Below are 24,019 nucleotides of genomic sequence, written 5' to 3'. Positions count from 1 at the left end.
TTCAACAGTGTAAATAGGTTTTGATGGCGTTAACAATGGATTACTGAATGGTTTAGTTGATGTAAAATATGCAGGGATGTATGATATGCAGAATGAACCACGGAAAGAGAAGAGATCATTGAATTAAGGTTGTTTAAAGGAATAGCAATTTTGGGTGTGTGTATGAGAGCTTATTAAAGCTATGGTTTTCCCAGCAGTGATGTATGGAAGTGAGAGCTGGACCATAAAGAAGGCTGATCGCCGAAGAATTGATGCTTTTGAATTATGGTGCTGGAGGAGACTCTTGAGAGTCCCATGGACTGCAAGAAGATCAGACCTATCCATTCTGAAGGAAATCAGCCCTGAGTGCTCACTGGAAGGACAGATCGTAAAGCTGAGGCTCCAATACTTTGGCCACTTCATGAGAAGAGAAGACTCCCTGGAAAAGACCCTGATGTTGGGAAAGATGGAGGGCAAAAGGAGAAGGGGACGACAGAGGACGAGATGGTTGGACAGTGTTCTCGAAGATATAAACATGAGTTTGACCAAAGTGCGGGAGGCAGTGGAAGACAGGAGTGCCTGGCGTGTCTGGTCCATGGGGTCACGAAGAGTCGGACACGACTAAACAACAAACAACATGAGAGCAAGTAGTTAGCCTTGCCTAGGGCGCAAAAAAGCCTGGCACCTCCCTCTTGCAGGCGTGAGCGGATGGTGCCCTTTGGGGAACGCAATAAGGAGCAAGTGTCCTGATACCCAGCGGGGCACAGAGCTTTAGGATGGGTCCTTCTCTCTTTAAGAAAAGAAACTTAATCGCAGCTCCCTCGGTCTCCCCACCACCTCTGTCCTTCAAAGCGCAACGCAGGGGCGGAGACGTCCTGCTCAGCCCTGCCCTCCTCCGAGGCGGAGCTAAGGCGCGATGCCGCCCCCCGGTGCTCCAGCCTGACTGCGCCGGCTCCGAGCCACCCGACCCGGCTGCTCGTTCTCCGGCCTGCCCTTGGGAAGCGCCTTGCGGGTAACGAACTCGCGGCCCCGGGATCCCCCCGACGTCGCCTTCCCAGACCCGGCGGCCTCAGGATCTGGGGCTGCGAGTCTGCGACGCCCGCCCTTTCCTTGCGCGCGTTTTAGGATTGCTCCCCCCCCCCCCGCTGCACGCCTTCCGATCTCTTCTGGATCCCCGCCGTTTGGTGTCCATAGCGGCGTCTGGTCCGGAGTAAGCGCCCCACAGTTCAGTCTGCTGCTCCAGGGGCTCCTTGGAAACACGCTCTCCCGCAGCCCACTCGTGGTTTCCGATACGTTTGCTCGGGAGTAAGCCCCACCGTGATCCGTAGGGCTCACTCCTGAATCGGCCGCCTCTCTTTACGCAGCCATCTGCCGCACGCTTGCTTGGGAGTAAGTCCCACTGGGGGTGTGCAGGATCACAGCCTTCCATTGACCCGGGTGTCAGCAGGTAGAGTGAGAGGGAAGCATGGGTTTCTCTGAAGGGCCTCCAGGTGATGTTGGACTCCAAGTCCCAATAGCCCCTCCTAGCGTGGCCAGTGGTGTGGGATGCTGGGAGTTGTAGTCCAGCAACATCTGGAAAGCTGCAGGTCCCCTGTCCTTCCACTAGGGGGTGGTATTAATTGCGGTTTAATCCATCCAAGCTACAGTTAAAACTGAGCAAAGGACAAGCTTCCACCACTGTTTGATCAAACTCTCCTTAAAGATTATATATACCAAAGTGTGGTTAGAGTTCCCATTCTCTGCCTTATATGGAGCCAGATGATTGGCAGGAACAAACTTGGTACTGACTATGCTGAGTAAGTTCCCTTGAATAAAATTGGGGCTTACTTCTGAGGAGACATATATAGAATTGCCACCCTGAAACCTCTCAAATGTGACTGGGTTGGCACACAGCAAACCAGGGCACTTATTTCACAGGGTTTTGTGAGAAACTGTTCAGACCACACAAAAACCTAGTTCTCAGGAACAAGTGGAGTACAGCCAAACCTCGGTTCCCAAACGGCTCTGTTTTGGAACGTTTCGGCTCTTGAATGCCAAAAACCTGGAAGTAAATGCTCTGGTTTTTGAACGTTTTTCAGAAGCCGAACGTCCGACGCAGCTTCTGCTTGAGTGCAGGAACCGATACGTTAGACAACCGAGGTTTGATCGAAGCAAAATGTGTGCATCTGGTCTGTACTAGGCCACATTCACACCATACTTTTAAAACACTATGGTGCCACTTGAAACAGTCTTGGCCTCCCCCAAAGAATTCTGGGGAATGTGGATTTCTAAGGGCACTGACAGTTGTTAGGAAGCCTCTACTCCCCTCAGCTATATTTCTCAGTCTAGTTTAACAAGCAATCCCACTGCACAGGGAGCTCTGGGAATTGTAGCTCTGCAAGGGGAATAGGGGTCCCCTAACAACACTCCACATCTTTCAACAAACTGCGGCTGGAAAAACCCTTCACTTAAAAACAAATCCAAACCACCCCCTATACACAGAGAAACAGCCTGATGCTTCTCCCTAACATGGTAGCTTTCTGTGTACGGGGATTTTGTTTTAATTTTGTGCAGAGACAAGCAGTCAAACACTTCATTCCCCTTCTTTCTCTCTCTCCACCCCACTGACAGCTTGAAGTGCTCCGGTCTGGACACAGGTTTCCACGTTATTCTGAAGTGGAGACCCTCTTGCATCTGGGGGACTCCCTGAGCATTTTGGAGAGAAAGTAGATAGCAGTATCCTATCACTTTAAGCAGCCATGACCTCCCCCCCAATAATCCTGGGGACTGTAGTTTGTCAAAGGTGCTGAGAATTATCAGGAGACTCCTATTCCCCTTACAGAGCTGCAATTCCCAGAATGGTTCAACAGTCAATCCATTTCCCAGAGTAGTGGAAAGGTCCCTGGCTTAGTGAGAGAGCATCTGCTTTTTTCCAGGTTCAATCTTCCACATCTCCAGTTAGAGCTGGGGGGGGGGGGGAATCCCTGTCTGAAAGCCTGGAGAGTTATTCAAAAGGATGGCTGGTTTCAGTTTGTATGTTGTTTCAGAAAGTGCAACTTAGATTTATCTTTTAAATGCAAACTCAAATCTAATTTCTCCCCTACCATCCCTAATTGTACCGTTAACACTTTCACCCCCAAGTTCAGCAGCGGACATTTAACAAAGCTGCCCCTTCTCTCTCCTTCATCCAACTTACTGGTCTTTGAAATTATTTCCCCAGGGCGAACATTGGCCCAGACGCAACCAGCAACACCCCCCATAGTCCTGTTTAGCCTGGTGGCATTTTTCAGCGGTTATGCCAGGCAGCCTAAACCATCATGTCTCCCGGGTAAGGACTTTGTACAAGAAGATCCTGCAGTTGCACCGAGCGTTGCCACTGGAGTTGAAGACCCTGGGAGACCAGTATGTGAAAGACGAGTTCAGGAGACACAGATCTGTTGGTCCGGAAGAGGCTCAATGCTTCCTGCGGGAATGGGAGGCAAGTATCTTTTCATCTTCTGCTGCCCTGCTTCAGTTTATGGGGATGTGATTAGGGTCTGTCTTACTCACTGTACATGTATATCTTATCGGCCTTTTTTCACACATAAAGTTAAGACAAACCATGGTTTAGTGTGAATGCTTAAACATGCAGGCTCCCACAGAGGAGGTTGCACTTGTTTTGCTACCCCGGCAGTCCTTTTAGCAAACTGTGATGTCGCAGCTAAGCCAAGGCCCAGCTTAGTTCATCATCTGAACACACTCATGGTTAAGCACTCTCCTCTTTAACCACGAGCTGTAGGCAAAGCTTACCATGTCATGTGAACCAGGCCAGTGTCTGCTGGCCTTTTGAATACTCCTGTTAGAAGTGCATCTGCTGACATTATTATTTATCTACACTTTAGGTGTTGTTTTGCCAATGAACTGCAGATTCCTTAAAGGATATTTGGTAGTCAATATAGGAGGGGAAATATATTTTTATTTGAACGGACTAGGAAAACCTCTTCCAACAGCAGCAACAACAAAAAACTCTCAAACAGTAAACCACCTTACAATGATAAATAACTCCAAAGGAACAATTCCAAATAAACTATTTCCTCCACCAGACCTTCACCCACATACACCAGATCCAGCCATAGACAGCCTCAGCAGCATTTGATCCATCATCTTCTTCCTACTTGACCACATTGTCCTGCACTATTTGTACCTGCCTCAACCAGGTGGGGCTGGATGTCTCCACAGCCGCTACCTGTGTTGATTAGGGCTCCTAATCTGGGCAGTCAAACCCCAGCTGGGCCACCCTCAAGGGTAGGAGTGCTCCTGCAAGGACTCACAGGAAGGGTTGGGCTGCGTAAGGCCAAACCTACACCTCTTTGATTTTTTCCCTTCCTTTTTTCCTAGGGCCAACTAGGGAGTTTATGGCGGTGGGTGAGATTTGAACTCAGATCTCCAAGCCCAGTGCTTTGTTTCCTTTGGTTTTGCTATATGAATGTTAGAGGTTTCTATGCCTCTCTCTAGCAGTGTTGGAAACTGAGATATGAAAGCTAGGAGCTAAATGGCACCTTAAATGGGTTATGGGTGCAACAACAGAATGTCTAGGCGTGCTTTTTTATAACGAGAATACAAAGCTGAAAAGGAATGAACTGCAGCTAAAATATTATGTTCATTTTTCACATGGTCTAGTCCTTCCCTTTCCCACCGCGCTAATATTCTTAAGAGGGTCTCTTCTCCAGTCTTCAGAGTGTAGCTGGAAGTGGGGAGGCAGAAAAAGGCCCTCCTTTCCTTCCATTCTGCAGTTTTAATCTGAAAACTTAGGTGCAGTACTGTGCCCAGAGCTCAGAAACTGCTTGCGCTAATGAAATTCCCTGTCGCAAAATGCGCCTAGAACAAGGGGAGTTTCGAACACTGCTCTCTAACCAAGCAAGCAAAGGACATTTTTATAGTTCAAAGACACATTCTGGCTAGGCAAAAACACTCGCAGAGGGCACAAAGCATTGCATACCCTTCCTCCCAGCCTTCATTTTTTTGGTGTGTGGTTGTTTTTAGCTTTGAAATAGCAGGGTGTCTTGGTTAGCAGGCTAATTTTTTATGTTTTCAGGCTTGCTTTCAGATTAATGGGTCCTATCTTGAAAGCCACAGGGAAGTATTCATGCCAGAGGGAGGTGTACAAACAAAGTATTGTTTGTTTATGAGGAAATACTGCTCTTCAGGTAGATCCAATCAACGGCATCTATTATTAGCACATCCTTCTTCCGATATAATACATGCTTACTTTTTAATTAAAATAATTGGCACTCTTTACAAAGAGGCAGTTGGCATGCGTGACTTGATCGTGGCTATTACCCAAGAGTGTTATTGAATTAACGTTGATAAGTCATACAGCCCACAAGTCATGCAAAGCCCTGTGTGTGATAACTGTGTTTTGTTCAGAAATTAATGATAACGATTAAAGGTAATACTTAATTCTCTATGGCTCTGGTTTATCCTGACAGAGATGAGCACAGGCAAGACTTGGACTTGTGCGCTTCCCCTTCTAACCCATTTTTCTGGCATGGCCACTTTCGCTTCCATTTTTGACCAGCCATGGTTTAGCATTGCTTTTGATCCCTAGATTGTGGTTGTTAACTGTGGTTCATAAACCATAGCTTGGCAGATTTGGAAGACATGGCTAACCAAAGAATGTGCATCACCATTTTGAAGTTCAAAGGGGAGATTGTGTGGTTGTTGCTATAGTGATCTGACCCGACTTGATTTCTGAGTCAACATTTCTTCATCTGTGCAAGCCTTTACAGCAGTGATGGCCAAACTTGGCCCTCCAGCTGCTTTGGGACTACAACTCTCATCACCCCTAGCTAACAGGACCAGTGGTCAGGGATGATGGGAATTGTAGTCCCAAAACAGCTGGAGGGCTAAGTTTCGCCATCACTGCTTTACAGGGTAAGAAAGTAGATTGCTTTTTTTGCTTGCATACTTTTGTTTCTTACCACTCCAAGCTGAAAATTCAATTGTTTTGCAGAAAAAAGACACTATGTAAGATAGAGTTGGCTAAAGTAGGGATAATGCAAAAGTGAGTGTACTGCCTGGAGTTCTGTAGCCAGAACCTCAACTTACATATTTAATAGAAATTATGCTGACTGGTCCATTGCTCCATGTGCATCCATCTAGGTTCTATGCATTATTTCCTTTGCAAAAAGAACTGGGAGTTACTTAATATACTCCAGGATTTGTGCTGAGTGAAGAAATACCAGTCCCACTAAAGACAAGAAGCATTGCTCAGGTTTCCTTTTGTTTCTAAGAATTTTATGAAACTGGATACATATTTCCGTGGTTTTCTATGAAACAATAAGTTATACAGTCCCCACCTTTTAAAATAGTCTCAGATTTCTTGTCGTGGAGGCTATCTTTAGACACTTTACTGTACACCTACAAGTAATTATGTTATTCTTGCTCTCTTACTCAGCATTAAATGCTGAAAATGTGGAAATGGAAATGAGAACACTTTACTTGTTTCTGGATCATAGGTAGGCCAAAGAGAGATTCCTGAAGGGGGAAAAAAGGGAGGCGTTACATCGGCGGATGGAGTATCTGACAAGATAGCAGGGGGAAACCAATGTGGTATGCTCCAAATGTTGTGGACTACAACTCCCACCTTCCTTAACCAGTGGCCATTCGAGCTAAGACTGTGGGGAGTTGGAGTCCAGCAACATCTGTGTGCCTTATCACATTGGCTTCCCCTGCCATTGAGGCTATCAGTCGTCATGCTTTATTGCAGTAGTCTTCAACTTTTTCAGATCTAGGACTTGCCTTTGACTCAAAGATGCATTTGGGAAGCCACTGCTTAACTATTATTATTACCATATCTATATGAATAGTTGTAGTGCTGCTATTGCAATCAGGCTGTGACACCCAAGTAAGTAGATCCTGACCCACCTGTCGAAGGTCAGTGTTTGCTGCGCTGCAAACCCCAACACCCCTGACCATTAGCTAATCTGGTTAGGGATTATGGGAGTTGTAGTCTAATAACATCTGAGGTCCCAAGGTTGAAGAGCCCAGGGGGTCAAAGCAAGGGAACAAAACACTGGAAAGGCATGGGAGTAATTTTTCTTGTGGTCCTGGTCTGGGAGTGACCACTTTCTGTTTCCTTAGACCAGAGTTTCCCAAACTTAGGTCTCCAGCTAGTCCAAAAACAGCTGGAGACCCAAGTTTGGGAAGCCCTGCCTTAGACAAACATAGGAAGCTGGCTTATAATGAGTCATACTATTGGTCTATCTTTCTCAATAGTGCCTACACTGACAATGGCTTTCCAGGGTTTCAAGCACCCAGATTTACTTGCAGATGCCACTGGGGATGGAACCTGAGACATTCTGCTTGCCAGGCTTTACCACTGAACTACGATCTGTTCCCAAGGCAGTGGGTCTTGCAAGGTCCCTAGAGATTAAAGAAAAGGACTTAGATTAGGTAGGGCCTTTAGGACCAGCCCTGGGAGATGACAACCCCAGCTCCAGAACAACAGGAGAGTGGGCTTTTTAAAATGGCAGCTATGCCACCACAACCAATTGACCGGTTTCTGCTAATGAAATGATGGGTCTTTTGTGGCGATGTTGTCCTATCAGTGTGCAGTTCGTGGAGCTTTCCACACGGTGGCACCAACGGCCTTTGCCAGGTGTTTCACAGCGCTCATGAATTGGGTACAGATGTGGCCAAGGCGGGTCAGGCAGGAGCTGCTCTGGCCTGTCATCATGATCCGTAGCACGGTGGGGTTGATTAGTGCTGCTTTTGACCTGAGAAGCAAGCATGGCCAGATGCTTTGTTGTTCCAGCATCACCCAAAGGCTTCCATAAATGCGGAAACACTGGGATCTGCCTTCGACCAGATCAGACTTCCTGTCTGTCTAGCCCAGTGTTGTCTCTTCTGATCGGCAGGGACTCTCTCTCAGGCAGAGAGCCTTTCCCATTACCTATGATGCCAGGAGCAGAGAACCTATTGCATTGACAGGTAGCACAGAGCTGAGTGAGGAACCTGTAGCAATCCAGATGCTTGTGGACTCCCAACTCCCATCCACCCCAGCCAACATGGCCAGTGGTCAAGGGTGGTGGGAGCTGTAGTTCCTCACCTCTGTGCTACTCGATCCTTTTAACAGGAGACGCTGGGGATTGAACCTGAGACCTTCTCCATGCCAGGCATATGCTCTGCTACTGAGCTATGGCCCATCCTTATACCTTTCAGCTGTGATTCCTGCATTATAGGGAGTTGAACTAGATGACTCTTTGGGTCCCTTCCAACTCAACATTTCTTGGTTTCTGTGATTTTTAGATGCCCTTTAAAATAAATAAATAAATGAGTTGGCTCTTAGTATAGGCTTCTGTATGCAAGCATGTGTTCTTCCTCTGAACTATAGTTTTCCCCCTTATACAGCGACGTCTCGGGTTAAGAACTTAATTAGTTCCGGAGGTCCGTTCTTAACCTGAAACTGTTCTTAACCTGAAGAACTTTAGCTAATGGGGCCTCACGCTGCCGCCACGCTGCCGCCACGCAATATCTGTTCTTGTCCTGAAGCAAAGTTCTTAACCCAAGGTAATATTTCTGGGTTAGCGGAGTCTGTAACCTGAAGCGTCTGTAATCTGAAGCATCTGTAACCCGAGGTACCACTGTAACTGCAACAGTCTTTTAATTTGAATACAGTTCGTTATAATAGGAATTAGGATGGAAGCAACAAAGCTAGGGTTTCAACATACGGCTTTTCCTAAGCACTTTGGAGGCTAAATAATAGCCACCATAGCTTTACCATGTTGCGTGTGTGTGTGTGTGTGTAAGGATTTTCCCTCTGGGGGATGTTTTTAAAAAGCTTTCTGATATAAAAAGCTCCAAGGCATCACGAAAAGCTCTCATTGTGATTTCACTGACGCGGTGGGAAATTCGGTTGCTCCTCTGAGTGTACATGCCTAATATATATTTAGGATACAATAAGTTTCTTTACGCAGCATGGGCTCCATTTTGCTGCGGTAACTTTCATCCTTTGTATCGCCTCTCCCTTTTTCTGATTTTGCCTTTATTCAAATAATGATCCAAGCTAGTCTCTTGGGAATGAGTCTTCTTGATTTAAATCAGTTTTGAGCTGGGCTTATATCATTACACTTCATGAAAGAAAACTTTTTATTTAGGATCAGATCTGTATTGCTTAATTTGCAGTTTCACAGAGAGAGGGAGAGAGAAAATGAATGCAATTAAATAATTTAGCCGATTACATTAAAAAAAATCTGTCAGTGTTCAGTTACTATATGTATCATTTACAAAAAAAGATGTTTGGTTCAGTTTTCTTTTCTTTCCACACGCACCTATTTGACTAAGAGTCTAGAACTCAAAAATGATTCCTCTCGGCCCCATAGTGAGCGTGATAGAACACTAAGTACAGTTTTCCTTGATATATTGCTGAAGGATTCGCATGCCTTTGGTCAAAATAAAGACAGTAAGGGGGTGAATGTGGACATGGGACAAGTCTTGCACTTTAGAAGAAAACAATTGCTATCTACCTAGCTAATATATTTTATTGCAATAAGTGATTCTAGTGGTCTTGAAAACTCAAAGCTGGGGACATGGGTGTGTGGTCTATAGGTGGGATCCAGAGTGTCCCATCTGTGGAAGTAGAAAGGCTCCATTTGGAGAGTCAGGGAGCCATTTTTTTTGCAGATTCTCCTTCCTCTGATAGCCACCCCCCTTGCAGCATCTCTAATACTGCTTTGGTGCCCCCTGCCCTAACCCTCTGAAGCAGCTTTTCAGGGAGAAGACATACTTGAAGTTTTTTTAAAATAAAATAAATACGTTATTTTATTTTTAATTGAATCCTTTTTATGCTTATGTGTTTGCTTTCCTGTGCCCTCTTCAGAAGGAAGGGCGGGATATTATTATAAATGATAATGAATTGTCAGAAATCACCCCCTACACTACCCGGCCCGCAACATCCTTCCTCTAAGCAGGGGCATGATCCTGATTTAGTGGTTTGGGTCCAAGTTGGTGTAAACTACCGGCGAAACATATTACGATCCAAAGACGAACTATTTTCTTATCTGAGCATTAAAAGGATAATTGCTTCAATCCTTCACCTCTGATGTGTTTATGAGAATGCTGCAGTCCTTGTGTCTGTACCAGAGTCTTCGTAATATGCAAGCGCTTAGGGAAGAAAAAGGCTTCTGATTCAAAGGCAACCGCTCTGCCAAAATTGGACTCCCCCCCCCTCCCCACAATCAGTGTCACAACTAGGCTTCAGTGATGGTATGAGAATTTAGTTGTCGGCTCTGTATCCCATTTTCTCAGATGCGCCTATCTATTCTCTTCCTTGCCTTGCGCTATCAAGTTCTCAAGAGCTGTCACTTTTACGTAGCCGTCTTCAGATTAGGGAGTGCTCTCTGTGGAATCTGAACGCAGTTCTAAAAGCTTTAATAGATACCTCTTTCTGAACTTCCTCCTCTGGTGTCAGGCTGTTTCCTGACTATTAGAGAAGTAGCCCTGCGAGCCATTACCTTAGCAAAAAAAAAAAAAAAAAAAAGAGGATCTCCGAGCAGGGCAGCTATTACAGAGAGAATAACTCTTGACTATTCCATAGAGACAGCTGCTCCCCACTCTTCCTCACCACCGTATTAAGGACTGTGATTGAATTGCTCTTTTCAGGAGAATTCATGTGTTCTGTGCAGCATCAGAAACCTTCCCGATTGCTTCTGGTGACAAGTAAATGTAATGGGAGAGCATTTAATTTGAACCGTCGAGTTTCACTTCAGTTGCATTAAATTCAGATGCCCAACATGGTACTACGGCATGGCAGGGAGGTCAATGGGAAAGGAAGCCTGGTATACGCCGAGATTATATTTTGGATGAAAAAGAACATTATTTGGGCGAGGAAGACATTATTAGACCAGTGGTCCATCCATCCAAGCTTCCCCGTCATTGGCTACACCATGGGAGAAGAACATAGAGTTCCGCAGTTGCTTTTGGACTGCAGCCCCCATCACTCTTGAACGTTGGTCATGCTTGCTGGGGATTATAGTCCCAACAACATTTAGGGACCCAAAGTTGCGGAAAGTCCGATCTATTCCATAAGAATACATGAAGGTGCCTGGTCTCACAATGGCCAAGCAGGGGCCTATGGGAAGTAACAGCACATAGGTTGGCCAACACCTAGTATGCAGAGGCATGCTGCTTCCAAGAGTAAGGTAGAAAATAGCCACTTGCACTGATTGATCGCCTTATCGTCCTTGAATTTGTCTCTTGCCAAACTGGAACAGAGAAATCTTTTTTTAAAAAAAACACTTTGAAAAACCCCCCATATATAAAAACTCGGCAATTCCTTATCAGACTAGAGAAAGACATAATGGATTGACACATTAATTGTTCCCTTGGCGGAGAATAAATATTTAATTTGATAGAGAATTAAACACATTTTCTCTCGCTTGGCACTTTGAAATAGATGATGCCATGTTGGATATGATTCATTTTGGGTTTAATTCATAGGTTTGAACGTGTTTGCATTTTTTTTTTTTAAAGATAAAGAATAGCATTATATCGCTGCGTGTTTGACAGAAATAGCTTGTACAGGCACACACCCCCGACTTATGCGCGGTTGACTCACGCATACATGCAGCACTGGGAAATAAATACATAAATTCCGAGCTGAAATGGCGGAAGAGGGCTGGGAAGTCCTTGTGGCTTGGGAGGAGACGACGCCAGTGAGCCAAAAAATACTCGCAAGGCCTCCCCATTGGTGTGCAGGAGCTCTTGTTGCTGCCATACTACCCCGCTCAACAGCTGTTGGGTGGGAAGCTGCACGCTTACACGCATTTCACTTATGCACGCAGAGGCCCGGAACGTAACCCTCCTGTAAGCGAGGAGTTGCCTGTGCTACAAGGTACACAAAGGTAAGATCACAGCAACACCACACAGACAACTCCACCATCTGATGCAGTTTATGCAACACTCCTGATTGCCTACACTTGGTCAGGGGAGGGCAACCCGTGTTCCTCAAGATGTTTTTGGACTTCGACTCCCAGCATGGCCAGGGTGAGGGATGATGGGCTCTGTAGTGATGTCAGCATCTAAATGGCCGCCGGTTGCCTCCCACTGCTCCACTCTGTGATTTTTTTGGGGGGAACGAGGTCTTCATTCAAGAACCTATCCTCGCAACACTGACGCAAAAACTCTGCACGAAGAAGAAGAATTTAGACTTGATATCCCTCTTTATCACTACCTCAAGGAGTCTCAAAGCGGCTAACAATCTTCTTTTCCCTTCCTTCCCCTCAACAAACACTCTGTGAGGTGAGTGAGGCTGAGAGTCTTCAGAGAAGTGTGACTAGCCCAAGGTCACCCAGCAGCTGCATGTGGAGATGCGGGGAAGCGAACCCGGTTCACCAGATTACAAGACTACCACTCTTAACCACTACACCACACTGGCTCTAAGTACACTAAGCAAAAGAATGAAAGACCACTGCCCACTTCTTTCTTCCCCCACCTCTCTCCCCTGATTTTCTCCCCGCCAACGTAACAGTGTCTGTGACAGCAGCTTCTCACACTGACCTGTAGAAAGGACTCTATGAACTGAAAACACATATGTCGTATGTACCCTTGTTAGAAGTTGTACCAGCATTGTGCCTGTTTTCCCTGATCCTGACCCTGGTACAGGAACAAGAGAAGTTCAGTTCACATTTAAAGACAAGCCTGCTTAGTTCTCATTTTATGAAACAATGACCTGCCATCTTTCTCATCTTCTGATCTGAGTCTATGTACAGTGGTGCCTCGCAAGACAAAAAGAATCTGTTCTGTGATTCTCTTCGTCTAGCGGTTTTTTGTCTTGCGAAGCAAGCCCATTGAAGGATTAGCAGATTAGCGCTATTAGCGGCTTTTAGCGGCATATCTGCTGATCGGATCAGCTGATAAGCGGCTTAGAAAAGGGGGGGGGAGGGAAAAAAAACCAGCAGGAACTCGCAAGACATTGTCGTCTTGCGAAGCAAGCCCATAGGAAATTCGTTTTGCGAAGCACCTCCAAAACAGAAAACTCTTTCGTCTAGCGAGTTTTCCGTCTTGCGAGGCATTTGTCTTGCGGGGCACCACTGTATATACGTGTTAGATTTCTGTGTGGTTCATGGCTGCTATTTTCCTATGTGCATAACTCTTTGGATCTGGACATGCATCTATCAGGGGAGATATTTTGTAGATGTTGCTTTATAGAATCCATTAGCAGCTGAATTAATAACAAAGAACTGCATGTGAGCTTAATTGGTGGAAAACCGATAATAACGTGTAATGGGTTTTAATTGCTGTGTGAATAGATGCTTAGAATTTGGTTTGTGGTCTCTGCTTAGTGCCTTTGTTCTTTTGCCCCATCAAATGTGTTCAGAGTCTGCTCCATTGTTGGCGTCGTCATGCTCTTCTCCTAATTAGTCTATCCCATTGGTTAATTAAAGCTTTCCAGAGTGTAGTATGCCTTGCAGTGCTTGCCAGCCTTTATAAACATACGAGGTACGTCCCCGTCCCCCCAATGTATGCATTTGTTTGCATTTCTGTCCAGATAGCATCGAAACAGTTCCTTAGAAACTGGAACGAAGGAGGTAATTCTGAGAGCGGTAGTGGTAAACATTTCTCCAGGAAGATAATGAAATTCTAAATTGATGACACTTCGGCTTTTTAGATAAAATTGTTTTGCAGATATTGTGCGGAAGAAAAATCAGTAGTCATATTTCTGCTTTTGTGTGTGTGTGAATACATTACTAAAATTAATTCCCTGCAACTGTGTGTGAGTGTGTGTGTATATATATATATATATATATATATATATATATATATATATAACAGAAAAAAGAAAAGTAATAACTAATTTCTTGTGCATAAAGGAGTAACCCAAAGTACTAGGTCTGCAGCATTCTGAGGCACTTTAAATACACACACACATACCCCATTGTGCAAATTAATTGAAACAAAGCATGTTTTCTATCTTACTTGTAATCCTTTATTCAAAGCAAACACGAAAAGTCAGTTGATCATTATGGTGTCGGAAGCCTGCAGCCAATGGAAGGAATGATGCGCTTGCCACAATATATTGAGGTTCTACGAAAGAGAGTTATTCCAGAGCTGAAAAAGAGGTTTCCTGACGGTACTGGGATATTGCAGCAGGACTTAGCCCCCTGTCACACATCGAAAGTGGTGAAGAAATTCATGACAGAGCAGCAAATACAGGTACTTGATTGGCCAGGGAATTCCCCAGACGTAAATCCCATTGAAAATTTGTGGGCTATATGCAAAAGTCGCCTCCGTGCTGTAGACTGTAAGACTATGGAGAAGCTCATTCAGGCACTGATTCAAGTGTGGTACAGGGATCCGAAAATCAACAGTGACTGTTGGAAGCTAGTAGACTCTGTGCCAAACCGTGTTAAAATGCTGCTGAAAAATAGCAGAGGTCATATCGGTTAATTATGTATATGTGAGTTTTGTACAATAAACTACATTGTTTCAATTAATTTGCACAAGGGGGTATGTAGAATTTGTTTCCTTGGAAGGAAGTGAGATTGATCGCAGTGGAATACAGTGGACTCTCGGGTTGCGAACGTGATCCGTGCGGGATGCATGTTCGCAACCCGCAGCGTTTGCAACCTGTGTCTGCGCACGCGCGGGTTGTGATTTGATGCTTCTGCGCATGCACAACTGCTGAAACCCGGAAGTAACCTGTTCCGGTACTTCTGGGTTTCGGCGGTATGCAACCCGAAAAAACGCAACCTGAAGCGGCTGTAACCCGAGGTATGACTGTATAGTCTTTCAAGGATCTGTGCTTGGAGTCAGTCCCTAACACCCCATTTACTTTACACATTTTGCACATGTACTTTGAAGTAAGAAGAAGTGGTTTAAAGTGCTGGAAGAAGCACGTTCCCCGAATCCCAAGGGGCTCCCTGTTGGCGCTGCCAGGGAGCTCTGTTTTCAAAGGAACAACCAGGAGCTCCCTTTAACTGTAGCTGTGTCCATACCTGCCCCACACCTGGTGTCACCTGATTTCAGGTGTGGGGAGGTGTGTGGGGCAGGTGGGCATGGTTTATGTGCTGGGCCAACTAGGCTGCAGACCAGAAGTCCCCTACCCTTGCTATAGGCTATAACCAAAGTGTTGGTGTATCTAAGTGAATCAAAACTCATTAATATGACACGCCGTGCTTAACTTTTCTTAGTTCAGGGCTGCAAAGGTAGAGAACGCTTCATTGTATGAGAGTAAGTCACGTTGCTATGGCAGCTAAGGCAGAGGAGAAGAAGCTGAGATTTCTGTTTTATTTCTAAGAAGGTGTATTCATTTTAAACACTCCTTTATTTGCAGCTTCCAGAGCTACATAGTTTTTCAGGAGGCAGGGCTCGCACATTGTTTGATTGCTGTCAAGAGCTTAAAGAGTATTTGAAAGCTTTTCCTTTTTTGAAACTTAAAGAGGGGGGGCAGGCTTAACCTTACAACTTCTATTGAAATCCAGGCGTGACGAATGGCCTCCTGCATATAAATGAATTAACATTTGCATAACATTTTATCTCTTTTGAGCTCTTCTGTGCTTCTTCCTAACGAGTAGTCATTATTGTGTTTCGTGTATATTAAGTTGGAAATTAGAAATATTCAGTATATAACAGCATAATTTGTGCATGTTTCACTTGGAAATGTTCAGTGGGGCTCCTTGCAAGGAAGGTGGGCTATAAATCTAATAATAAATAAATAACACATGGAGAAGAATGCTGCTTTGCTTCCCCAATGAGAAATCTATTGGGAAAGTGCAGGATGCTTGGAAAGGCAAATGATGTTTTAGAATTGCTATTTAAGGGTGTATGGCAGAGATGGATAATCTCTCCAGATGTTGGATGACAACTCCCATCATCCCTGCCCATTGCCTACATTGGTTGGGGGTCTAAAGGGAGTTGGCATTCAACAGTAGCTGGACGGTCACATATCCCCCATCCTTGGGGTATATAAGTAGGGTTGCCACATAACAACCTGGGTGCTGGACATACAGCCAGTGATGCAGTAGATGAGATAGCTGCACCTGTTCCCACATGGCACCTTCCTGGGCCCTTCATCTGTCTCTTTCTTCTTCATCAGCTTTCTGTCTCTTGGCAAGTTAGGCAGAAGGATAGGTAGCAAGCCCAAAGAGGGAGTACATAGGAGTTGCTACAGCAGCTCATATCCTCCAGCATCAGACATCTACAGGTGCCTAGGTAGGCATGCTATACAAAGCTCAAAATATTTGGCAATCCTATTTTTCTTGAATACAATGCTTTAAGAATACTTTAGACCAGAGCTTTGCAAATCATTCATGTTGGTGACACACTTTTTCAGCATGCATCATTTTGCAACACAGTAATTCAGTTTTACTAGCCCCACGGGGGAGGAGCACAGAGAGCATTTGTGCGACGCACCTATACAATGCAGCTGACACACTAATGTGTCGTGACACAGAATTTGGAAAGCTCTGCTTCGGGCCAATCCTTTGGATGTGCACATTGCAACAAAAATGTAACACACTTATTGGGTTTCTGTAGTCAGTAGGATTATTTTTTTTCATACTGTCCTAAAAAAAAAGTCAGTGTTGCAATTTGATTAGATGTCCTTCCCTGCGATCATTTCTCATGCATCTGGCTTCTCCCTGCAATGAATCTTCGTGACAGTAAAAGTAGAACGCAGTTCTCTGTGGAAATAAAATATTTGTTCTTGACAAGAGCGAGACTGAATACTGAGTCAAAGTAATGTATGGATTATATGAATTGAAAGTGCCATCTGGAATCAGTAATGTTTATATTTTGGATCTGGCAACTGGGAAGTCAGTGGTGTTGGCTTGGAAGCAGTATTTTCTTGGCACATTTAAAAACATACTGGGTCTAAGTGCATACTGATAAATTTAAGTTTGCCCAGTTCAGGTATTCTAGTGCAACAAACCTACTTGAAAAAAAACCACCATCTTTTTGCGGTTAGGAAAGTGATGGGGAAATCCATCGAAATGTGTGGTATGAACAAACAACCAACAGGAAGACTCAGTGCAAAACAAGATTTTACACAGGAGATGTAGGAATTGTCTTCCTGACCACAGGAATCTGTGGGGTGCTCTACATTCCTCCCCTTCTCAAGCAAAAGACCATCACGCAACGTTAAAACAGTGTACATATTTGCATGAAATCTGTAGTTAGACTTCAGCTCAAAACAAGGTGGTCAGTTTGAGTAGATCCCAAGTTAAGTTTTAAAGGAAGCTCTCCTATTCTTTTCCCCAGTGCTTGTTGTAGATTTGTACAGTGGAAATATTTTCACATGATTTGGGAAAGTTCTTTTACCCAATAAGCATGTGCTTATTTCTTGTTCAGTATTCTGGCGAGATACAACTCAGCTGCTGTGTGTTCTTTGGCATTAGCATGTGGAGTACTTTGAAATACCCAGAGTGCGGAAGTGATGCTTTTCAAAGCTCCAAATGTCTTTGAACTGTGCAAGCCTTTCTATCAATTGAATTTTTAAAAGGATCCCCAAATTAGTACAGTACTAGATTCATTCCCCCCCCCCAATGGACTGGGAGCATCCGATTCCCTTTTGGTTTCTTTGAACATCCCAGCCTACAAGGATGCCATTCTTGCTGTTTAAGGTTGGAGAGCTTCATACCTGGCCGGTTTACTTCTTGACTATGGAACACTGAGAACTAAGTTTCCTTCAGTACTTAGTTGTCATTGACTTCAGTTGTTCAAAGACTGAAAGTAAGAAAGCTGATCATAACCCTTCTAGGCACCAGAAATCCTTTACAAGCAGTGGAACAAGAATTTGTTTGATACTTGAATTTCTGGGCAGATCCACACATTTTTCCCCACCCAACTCCTTGGAGGTATTGGTGGATTCAGACAACCTTCCCCACTTCCCCAATACGTACTGATTTTTGTAGTTTCCTATGGGCAGGAGTCAAGTGGAGTTAGGTTGTCTGAAAGGCTCCCATAAGTAATGGAATCCATAGGTGCCAGAAAATGAAATAACACCTCAATTTACACCAGCTTGGGGTTGCAAGGTTAACGCTCATTTTCAAAATCATCTATGATTTTATTCACAATTTTCAGAAGCAGCTTGACTGGAGGAGAACACTGTTACTTACCGGAAGGCACAAAATGCTGGATATGAGAGCATCTATTTTTGTCCCTGCCAATTCATTTGCACTGCACTGACCTCCTGCCATTTCCATGCCCCATCTCTCTCCTAGTAAGCAGTAACTACCCATCTGCCAGAAAAGTGGCATAGCAGTACTTGTGATAGTTTTATCTGTACTCATGATGCAGATTAACCATAACTTGTTGGGCTCATTTAATCAAAACTGGAAACAAAATGATCTGCATTGGACAAAGAGGAACTAGGATGGAGTACATGAGCTTGGCAGGAGGCTAGACTTCTTTCCACTAAGAAATCCAAACACAAACAATACAGTAATTTGATTTTCTCAAGGCAAGAGCATTGAGGGAGACTGGAGCTCATCTCTTCCATACCCTTATCTGTGTTGAATGAGAAAGTGGTATTAAGTAGGCTCCCCCTTCCCATCATGCCTCATTGCTGATTCTCATAAGTAAATCTTGTCCACATAGTTTCCTATACGGTGTTGACTGATGCTGCTAAAGATCAAGGAATCAACAACAACACTTGTGACATGGTTTGATAAAGACTGTCTAAATGTGATGAGACAATGTGGTTGGCAAATCTCCACAGTGGGTGGATGGCGTGCGGTCCTTGTTTACTTAAAAGCAAAGGAAATAAACACACAGAAAAGCATTCCATCCTTTGCCAAAAGGGGGGGACACACCCACTCACCCCGTGATATGTTCAATAGATTCATTTCACTAACAAAGGCAGCTTGAAATAACCTGATGATAAATTGCTGTTGGTGACTTGGTACAGGAGTTCAAATTGAAAAGCAAAGTAACTGTCAGTTCAAATTAGCTTCATTAATTGATTCTATAATTTGATCTACTTAAGTGTTTCTTTTGAAATCTTAATACATCCTTTTAAATTACTTACGGAGTGTGGGCTGCTGTGAAGTTGTGGCCATTGCAAAAGTGAAAAGAAAATATAGCAAGTTAACCCGACGGGCTGGTAATGTTTCTAGCGTTTACTGTTATCAAAATACATCAGTAAGATGAAGGGCAATGAGGCTTATGAAGATTACAGAGGAATAACTTTGTTTGAAACAATTGCTTCAGAATGCATCTATTGACAGGATATATGATTAGGTTAAAAAGATAAGAGAATCAACATTGTTGGAAAGAAAGCTGTTAATAAAATTTCTTAAAGGTGCATCTTAAGAAAGTATTAGCCGAGCATACAATTATATAAAGGATATGATGAATGTATTCTTAAAATTTCTGGTGTCTTAGAGTGGCTGGGGAAACCCAGCCAGATGGGCAGGGTATAAATAATAAAATTATTATTACTACTACTACTACTATTATTATTATTACTATTATTACTATTACTATTATTAGACTGGGATGGGGAAGAATTTTCAGGCTGAGGACAAGCTTCTGAGAACCACATGACCATGGTGGGTGATATCACTGGCAAAATTAATGTGGGGAAAGGAATAGAACCATTATCCACTCCACCCTCAAATCTCTCTGTCCAGACAAGCAGGACGCATTATCATTGTTCAAGGCCAGAGCCAGGCAAAACCATTGGATAAAGGGAGTGGTGGAGGGCTGGGAAACGGTGTGGCCATAAGAGAGTCACATAGACCAGTTAAAAAAGAACCGGGTGGCCACATTTGGCTCCAGGCCTGAGGTTCCCAACCTCTGCTATAGTCTGTATGCTGGTATTTTTTATTTGCGTTGATAGGAAGGATGTATCTTTATCATCTTCTTCCACTTCACATACTTAAGTTATAAGTAAGTTAGCCAAAATTCAGAGCACAGTTAGTTAGGCACACATGCACAGAATAGAAAATAAAGAAGCAATGGGACGTAAGTGTGCATAACTGTGTGTGAGTTAATGGGGTTTATTGGTAAATATATACATCATGACAAGGGATTTAAGACTGATCCAGAATGGATTTGGATAGAATACTTCGGGAATCAAACTGAACATACCAAAATGTAGTTGGCAGCCGATGGCCAACTACAGGTTTCTATAAACAGTGATGCCTCTCTACCGCCCATCATGTTTTAACTACCTGAAGTGTGAAGCTGTTTTCAACATGGGAAACATCAGCAGATAAATAAATATATTAGGGGGGGTAAACCATTACAAACTTTCGATAAATTATCTGTGAAAATAGTCAATAGTTCCTGCTGTTTAAATAAAACAAGTCCCTTGTTATCTCAACCGCTTCATGGCTACCATGGCAACAAGCAGGAACATAAACAGAAGACCCTGCCATACTGCAATTATAATGCCATGTCTGTTCAATGCCACCATTACATATCCCCCTTAATAAATTCTGCTCTAATATTAGAAGCTGCTGGAGCAAAATACACAACTGCTTCTGTGTATAGGACACAATTATCACCAAGGAAATAAAGAATCATATGGACAAAGGTCAGATCTTGCCTAATTGACCTCAAGATAGGAGGACAGAATATCAGGTAATGCAAAAGATGTTACACTCCCCCACACTTATAAATAAACTTAATTGGCTGGCATCGTGAGCGTCAAACACGGAGTACAAAAGTAGTGGTTGTTAAGACTTTCTTCTCCTTCATGGAGCACTTGAAAAATTGCTGAGGGACTTGAAGGACTACTTAAATGATTTTTCTGCCTGTTGTAGCAATTGTAATGCGCTGGGCAAGAGCCTGCATGACTTTCAATTGTATTTATATTGCTTCTTTTATTGATTGTATATTGTACTTTATTGTATTACCATTTGAATTCCTCAGACTTCAAATTATAGCACAATCAAATGCAATATAACAAATAAAAGAACCAGTAAATGTGCAATTAAATATCAATATGAATATTTAATGCAAGGAATGTGCCATCTCCCATCTTTGCCCACAAACCCATAGACACGTTGCAGATCATCTAAATAAAGCAGAGGTCCACGGACCAGTTTGGGAACCTAAAGGGTTTATTTTTATTTTTTTAAAGCCAGCTATTTGGTTTTTTATTGAATTATATATCGCCCTATACCCGGAGGTCTCAGGGCGGTTCACAGAACAAAATCAAAATATAAAACCACAAAATATATAATCAAAATAAAACAACCCAATAACCCCCAACCCCCCCCCAGCCCACCACATTTAAAAAGGGCATAGGATGTCAATCAAATCAACCAAAGGCCTGGTTAAAAAGGAGCATTTTTGCCTGGTGCCTAAAGGTGTATAATGAAGGCACCAGGCGAACTTCCCTGGGGAGAGCATTCCACAGATGGGGAGTCACTGCAGAGAAGGCCCGTTCTCGTGTTCCCACCCTCCAGACCTCTTGAGGAGGAGGCACAGGAAGAAGGGCCTCAGAAGATGATCTCAGGGTCTGGATAGGTGCATACGGAAAGAGGAAGTCCTTGAGGTATTGTGGTCCTGAGCCTTTTTATAGCTCAAAACCAGCACTTTGAATTGGGCCCAGAAACTAATTGGTAGCCAGTGCAGTCGGACCCGGATCAGTGTAATATGCTCAAAATGTCTTGCTCTGGTGAGCAACCTGGCTGCTGAATTCTGCAATTGCTGAAGTTTCCAAACCATCTTCAGAGGCAGCCCTGCATATAACACTTTGCAGTAATCTAACCTTGAGGTTACCAGAGCATAGACAACAGTAGCTAGGCTCTCCCTGTCCAGATAGGGACGTAGCTGATGGGAGGCACTCTGGGCCACTGAAGCCACCTGAGCCTCGAGCGGCAGCAAAGAATCCAGGAGTACCCCCAAGCTACAAACCTTCTCCTTCAGAGGAAGTGTAACCCCATCAAGAGCAGGCAATCTCCCACCCGTCTGGTCTAGGGAACCACCCACTAACAGTGCCCCAGTCTTAAGCTGGATTGAGCTTCAGTTTGTTGGCTCTTATCTAGTCCATCACCAAGGCAAGACACTGGTCCAGCACTTCCACTGCCTCACCTGCAGATGTAAAGGAGAAATAGAGCTGAGTGTCATTAGCATACTGCTGACAACACCTCTGGATAACCCCACCCAGCGGGGTGTTAAACAACGTGGGGGATAGGATTGAGTCCTGTGGAACCCCACATTGAAGGTTTGATGGTGCTGAAAAACATTCCCCAAGCAACACCCTCTGGGAACGACAATCCAAGTAGGACTGGTACCACCGCAACGCTATAGGTTGTATGTGTGGAAAGGATGTTAAATGCATAGAGCCATTTAAAACAAAACAACAACAAACCTAGGGTGATCCATGGTCTTGGATTTCCAGTGCTAAATTGAAAAGCTATTTCTGAATTGCAGGACCATAGTGGCTTGCTTGAGCCCTACATCTTTAAGGCCCTATTTTCCACTCATGAGAAGTTTCATTTCTACTTTGGCTTTGGCAAACTAATGAAACAATCCACAGATCTCGTCAATGTTGCTCTAATACATTCATTCTAGGTTCAGCTTCAAGGGGGAATTTTTGTTTTTCATCTATACAGTGTTATTTGACTACAATATGAGTTCATTTCATATTCTTTAAAAAAATATTATTGACCTACATTGTTATTTTCACCATCAATATTTACTGTTTCTTACATTGTTTGGGGGTCCTGTTGATCTGGTTTATGGATTCTGAAGCCCATTTTCCTGCCATTATATATGATCTTGACAGCATGAGTAGTGATCACAACTCAATGAAAAACAGCCCCAAATCTTACACTGGACTCTTGGTTCTACTGCCTCTGGAATATAGCCGTGATGGAGAAATTTACACAGAATCTGAGATTTTGACATGGACTAGAGCCCTCATACATGTTTTACATGATTTGGAATTCCTTTAGTTACATATACACCAGAACCATCATTTTCAAGACAACCATCAGCACAAGCCTGACAAATCTAGAACTATACTTGGCAACCAAATAACCCTAACATTATTTATTTAACTCTTATCCTTGCTTTTCTTGCTTTCTTTCATGACCACCTTTTGTTACCTAACCCGTATGCAACTGTATTTATTTTATGTGCCTGTTTTATAGTTCTGCTTTTTTATGTTTTAATTTTCACTGGTTATTAAAATTGTTCCCTCAGCTTTGTATATATTCTAAAATGAAATAAAAAATTCTTTACAAATAAAAGGGAAAAGAATTCCCATCACCTCCTCCTTCCAGCAGCTCCCAGGTTGTTCAAAAGAGTCCCTGCCCTTTAAGGGTTTTTTAGGGGGGCTCAGGGAAGAGAAGAGCGAGACGCTTTCATTCTTAGTGAACTTCCTTAACAATCCACAATCCCTGAAGTGTTTCCTCTTTTTCTTTCTTTTTAGAACTATGCAGCGACGCTGTTGCAACAAACTAACCCAAAGGCACAGAACTCTACAAGTCATCCTCGTTTTGGGTCCCACCTCCCAGAAGAAAAGCTTCATGCCCTACGAGATGAGCAAGTTGGGCAGCTCCAGGAACTGATGCAAGAAGCTACCAAACCCAAGAGACAGTTTAATATTTTGGATGACACAGATCACAAAAATTGACATATTACTTTGGACATGTTTTAAGTAGGGTGGTGGGGTTTTTTGTTTTTCTTTTGTTTTTGGTGCCTCTTTAGCTCTGTTTTGGAAGAGATTTTCCCTCCAAAGAATAAATGAAACTGATGTTCACACTTTCTGTTTTATTTCAGCCTCCAGGGATACGTATGACAAATATTTAGAAATACACATGGCCCCATTTATATTAATTACAGCCTAGGTAGTATTTAGAATAAAGGAACATTTTGGTTGTGTTAAATTTGTCAGATCCTGGGGCAGTGGTAATAGTGCAGGGATTAAAACTAATGTGTTTGTGCTAAGTAAGACTGGATTTTCTGGGCAAAGAGCCCATTAGTATATATTCCCCAAATGGTTGAACAGCCCTTCCCAGGGAACTCTGGGAATTGTTGCTCTGGGTGGGGAATAGGGGTCTCCTATCATCTCTCAGAACGTTTAACAAACTGCAACTCCCAGAATTCTTTCGTGGAAGCTGGC

The 24,019-nt window shown here is 43.6% G+C and overlaps 1 protein-coding gene across 2 annotated transcripts; it reads left to right on the top strand.

Moving 5' to 3' along the window:
- Positions 1 to 853: 853 nt before the first annotated feature.
- SDHAF3 (succinate dehydrogenase complex assembly factor 3) lies at positions 854 to 23,656 on the top strand. Of its 2 annotated transcripts, none has more exons than XM_081165022.1 (3): positions 854 to 991; positions 3,179 to 3,436; positions 23,327 to 23,656. In XM_081165022.1, the coding sequence occupies exons 2-3, from the start codon at positions 3,254 to 3,256 to the stop codon at positions 23,528 to 23,530; spliced, it is 387 nt and encodes a 128-aa protein (XP_081021148.1). In that variant the 5' UTR covers positions 854 to 991; positions 3,179 to 3,253; the 3' UTR covers positions 23,531 to 23,656. The 2 variants fall into 2 exon arrangements, with proteins under 2 accessions (XP_081021148.1, XP_081021149.1); XM_081165023.1 differs by lacking the exon at positions 854 to 991 and adding an exon at positions 1,007 to 1,189.
- The last annotated feature ends 363 nt before the right edge of the window (positions 23,657 to 24,019 follow it).

The sequence above is a fragment of the Podarcis bocagei genome, assembly GCF_964188305.1.
Source record: "Podarcis bocagei genome assembly, chromosome: 12".
NCBI classification, from domain to species: Eukaryota; Metazoa; Chordata; class Lepidosauria; order Squamata; family Lacertidae; genus Podarcis; species Podarcis bocagei.
This window is presented reverse-complemented; position numbering and strand designations above follow the sequence as displayed.

Bases quoted from the DNA above. Each gene is read 5' to 3' on its own strand.
- SDHAF3 (XM_081165022.1), top strand. From the start codon at position 3,254: ATGCCAGGCAGCCTAAACCATCATGTCTCCCGGGTAAGGACTTTGTAC. The intron at 3,437-23,326 runs GCAAGTATCTTT...CTTTCTTTTTAG, and splicing joins GCTTCCTGCGGGAATGGGAG to AACTATGCAGCGACGCTGTT.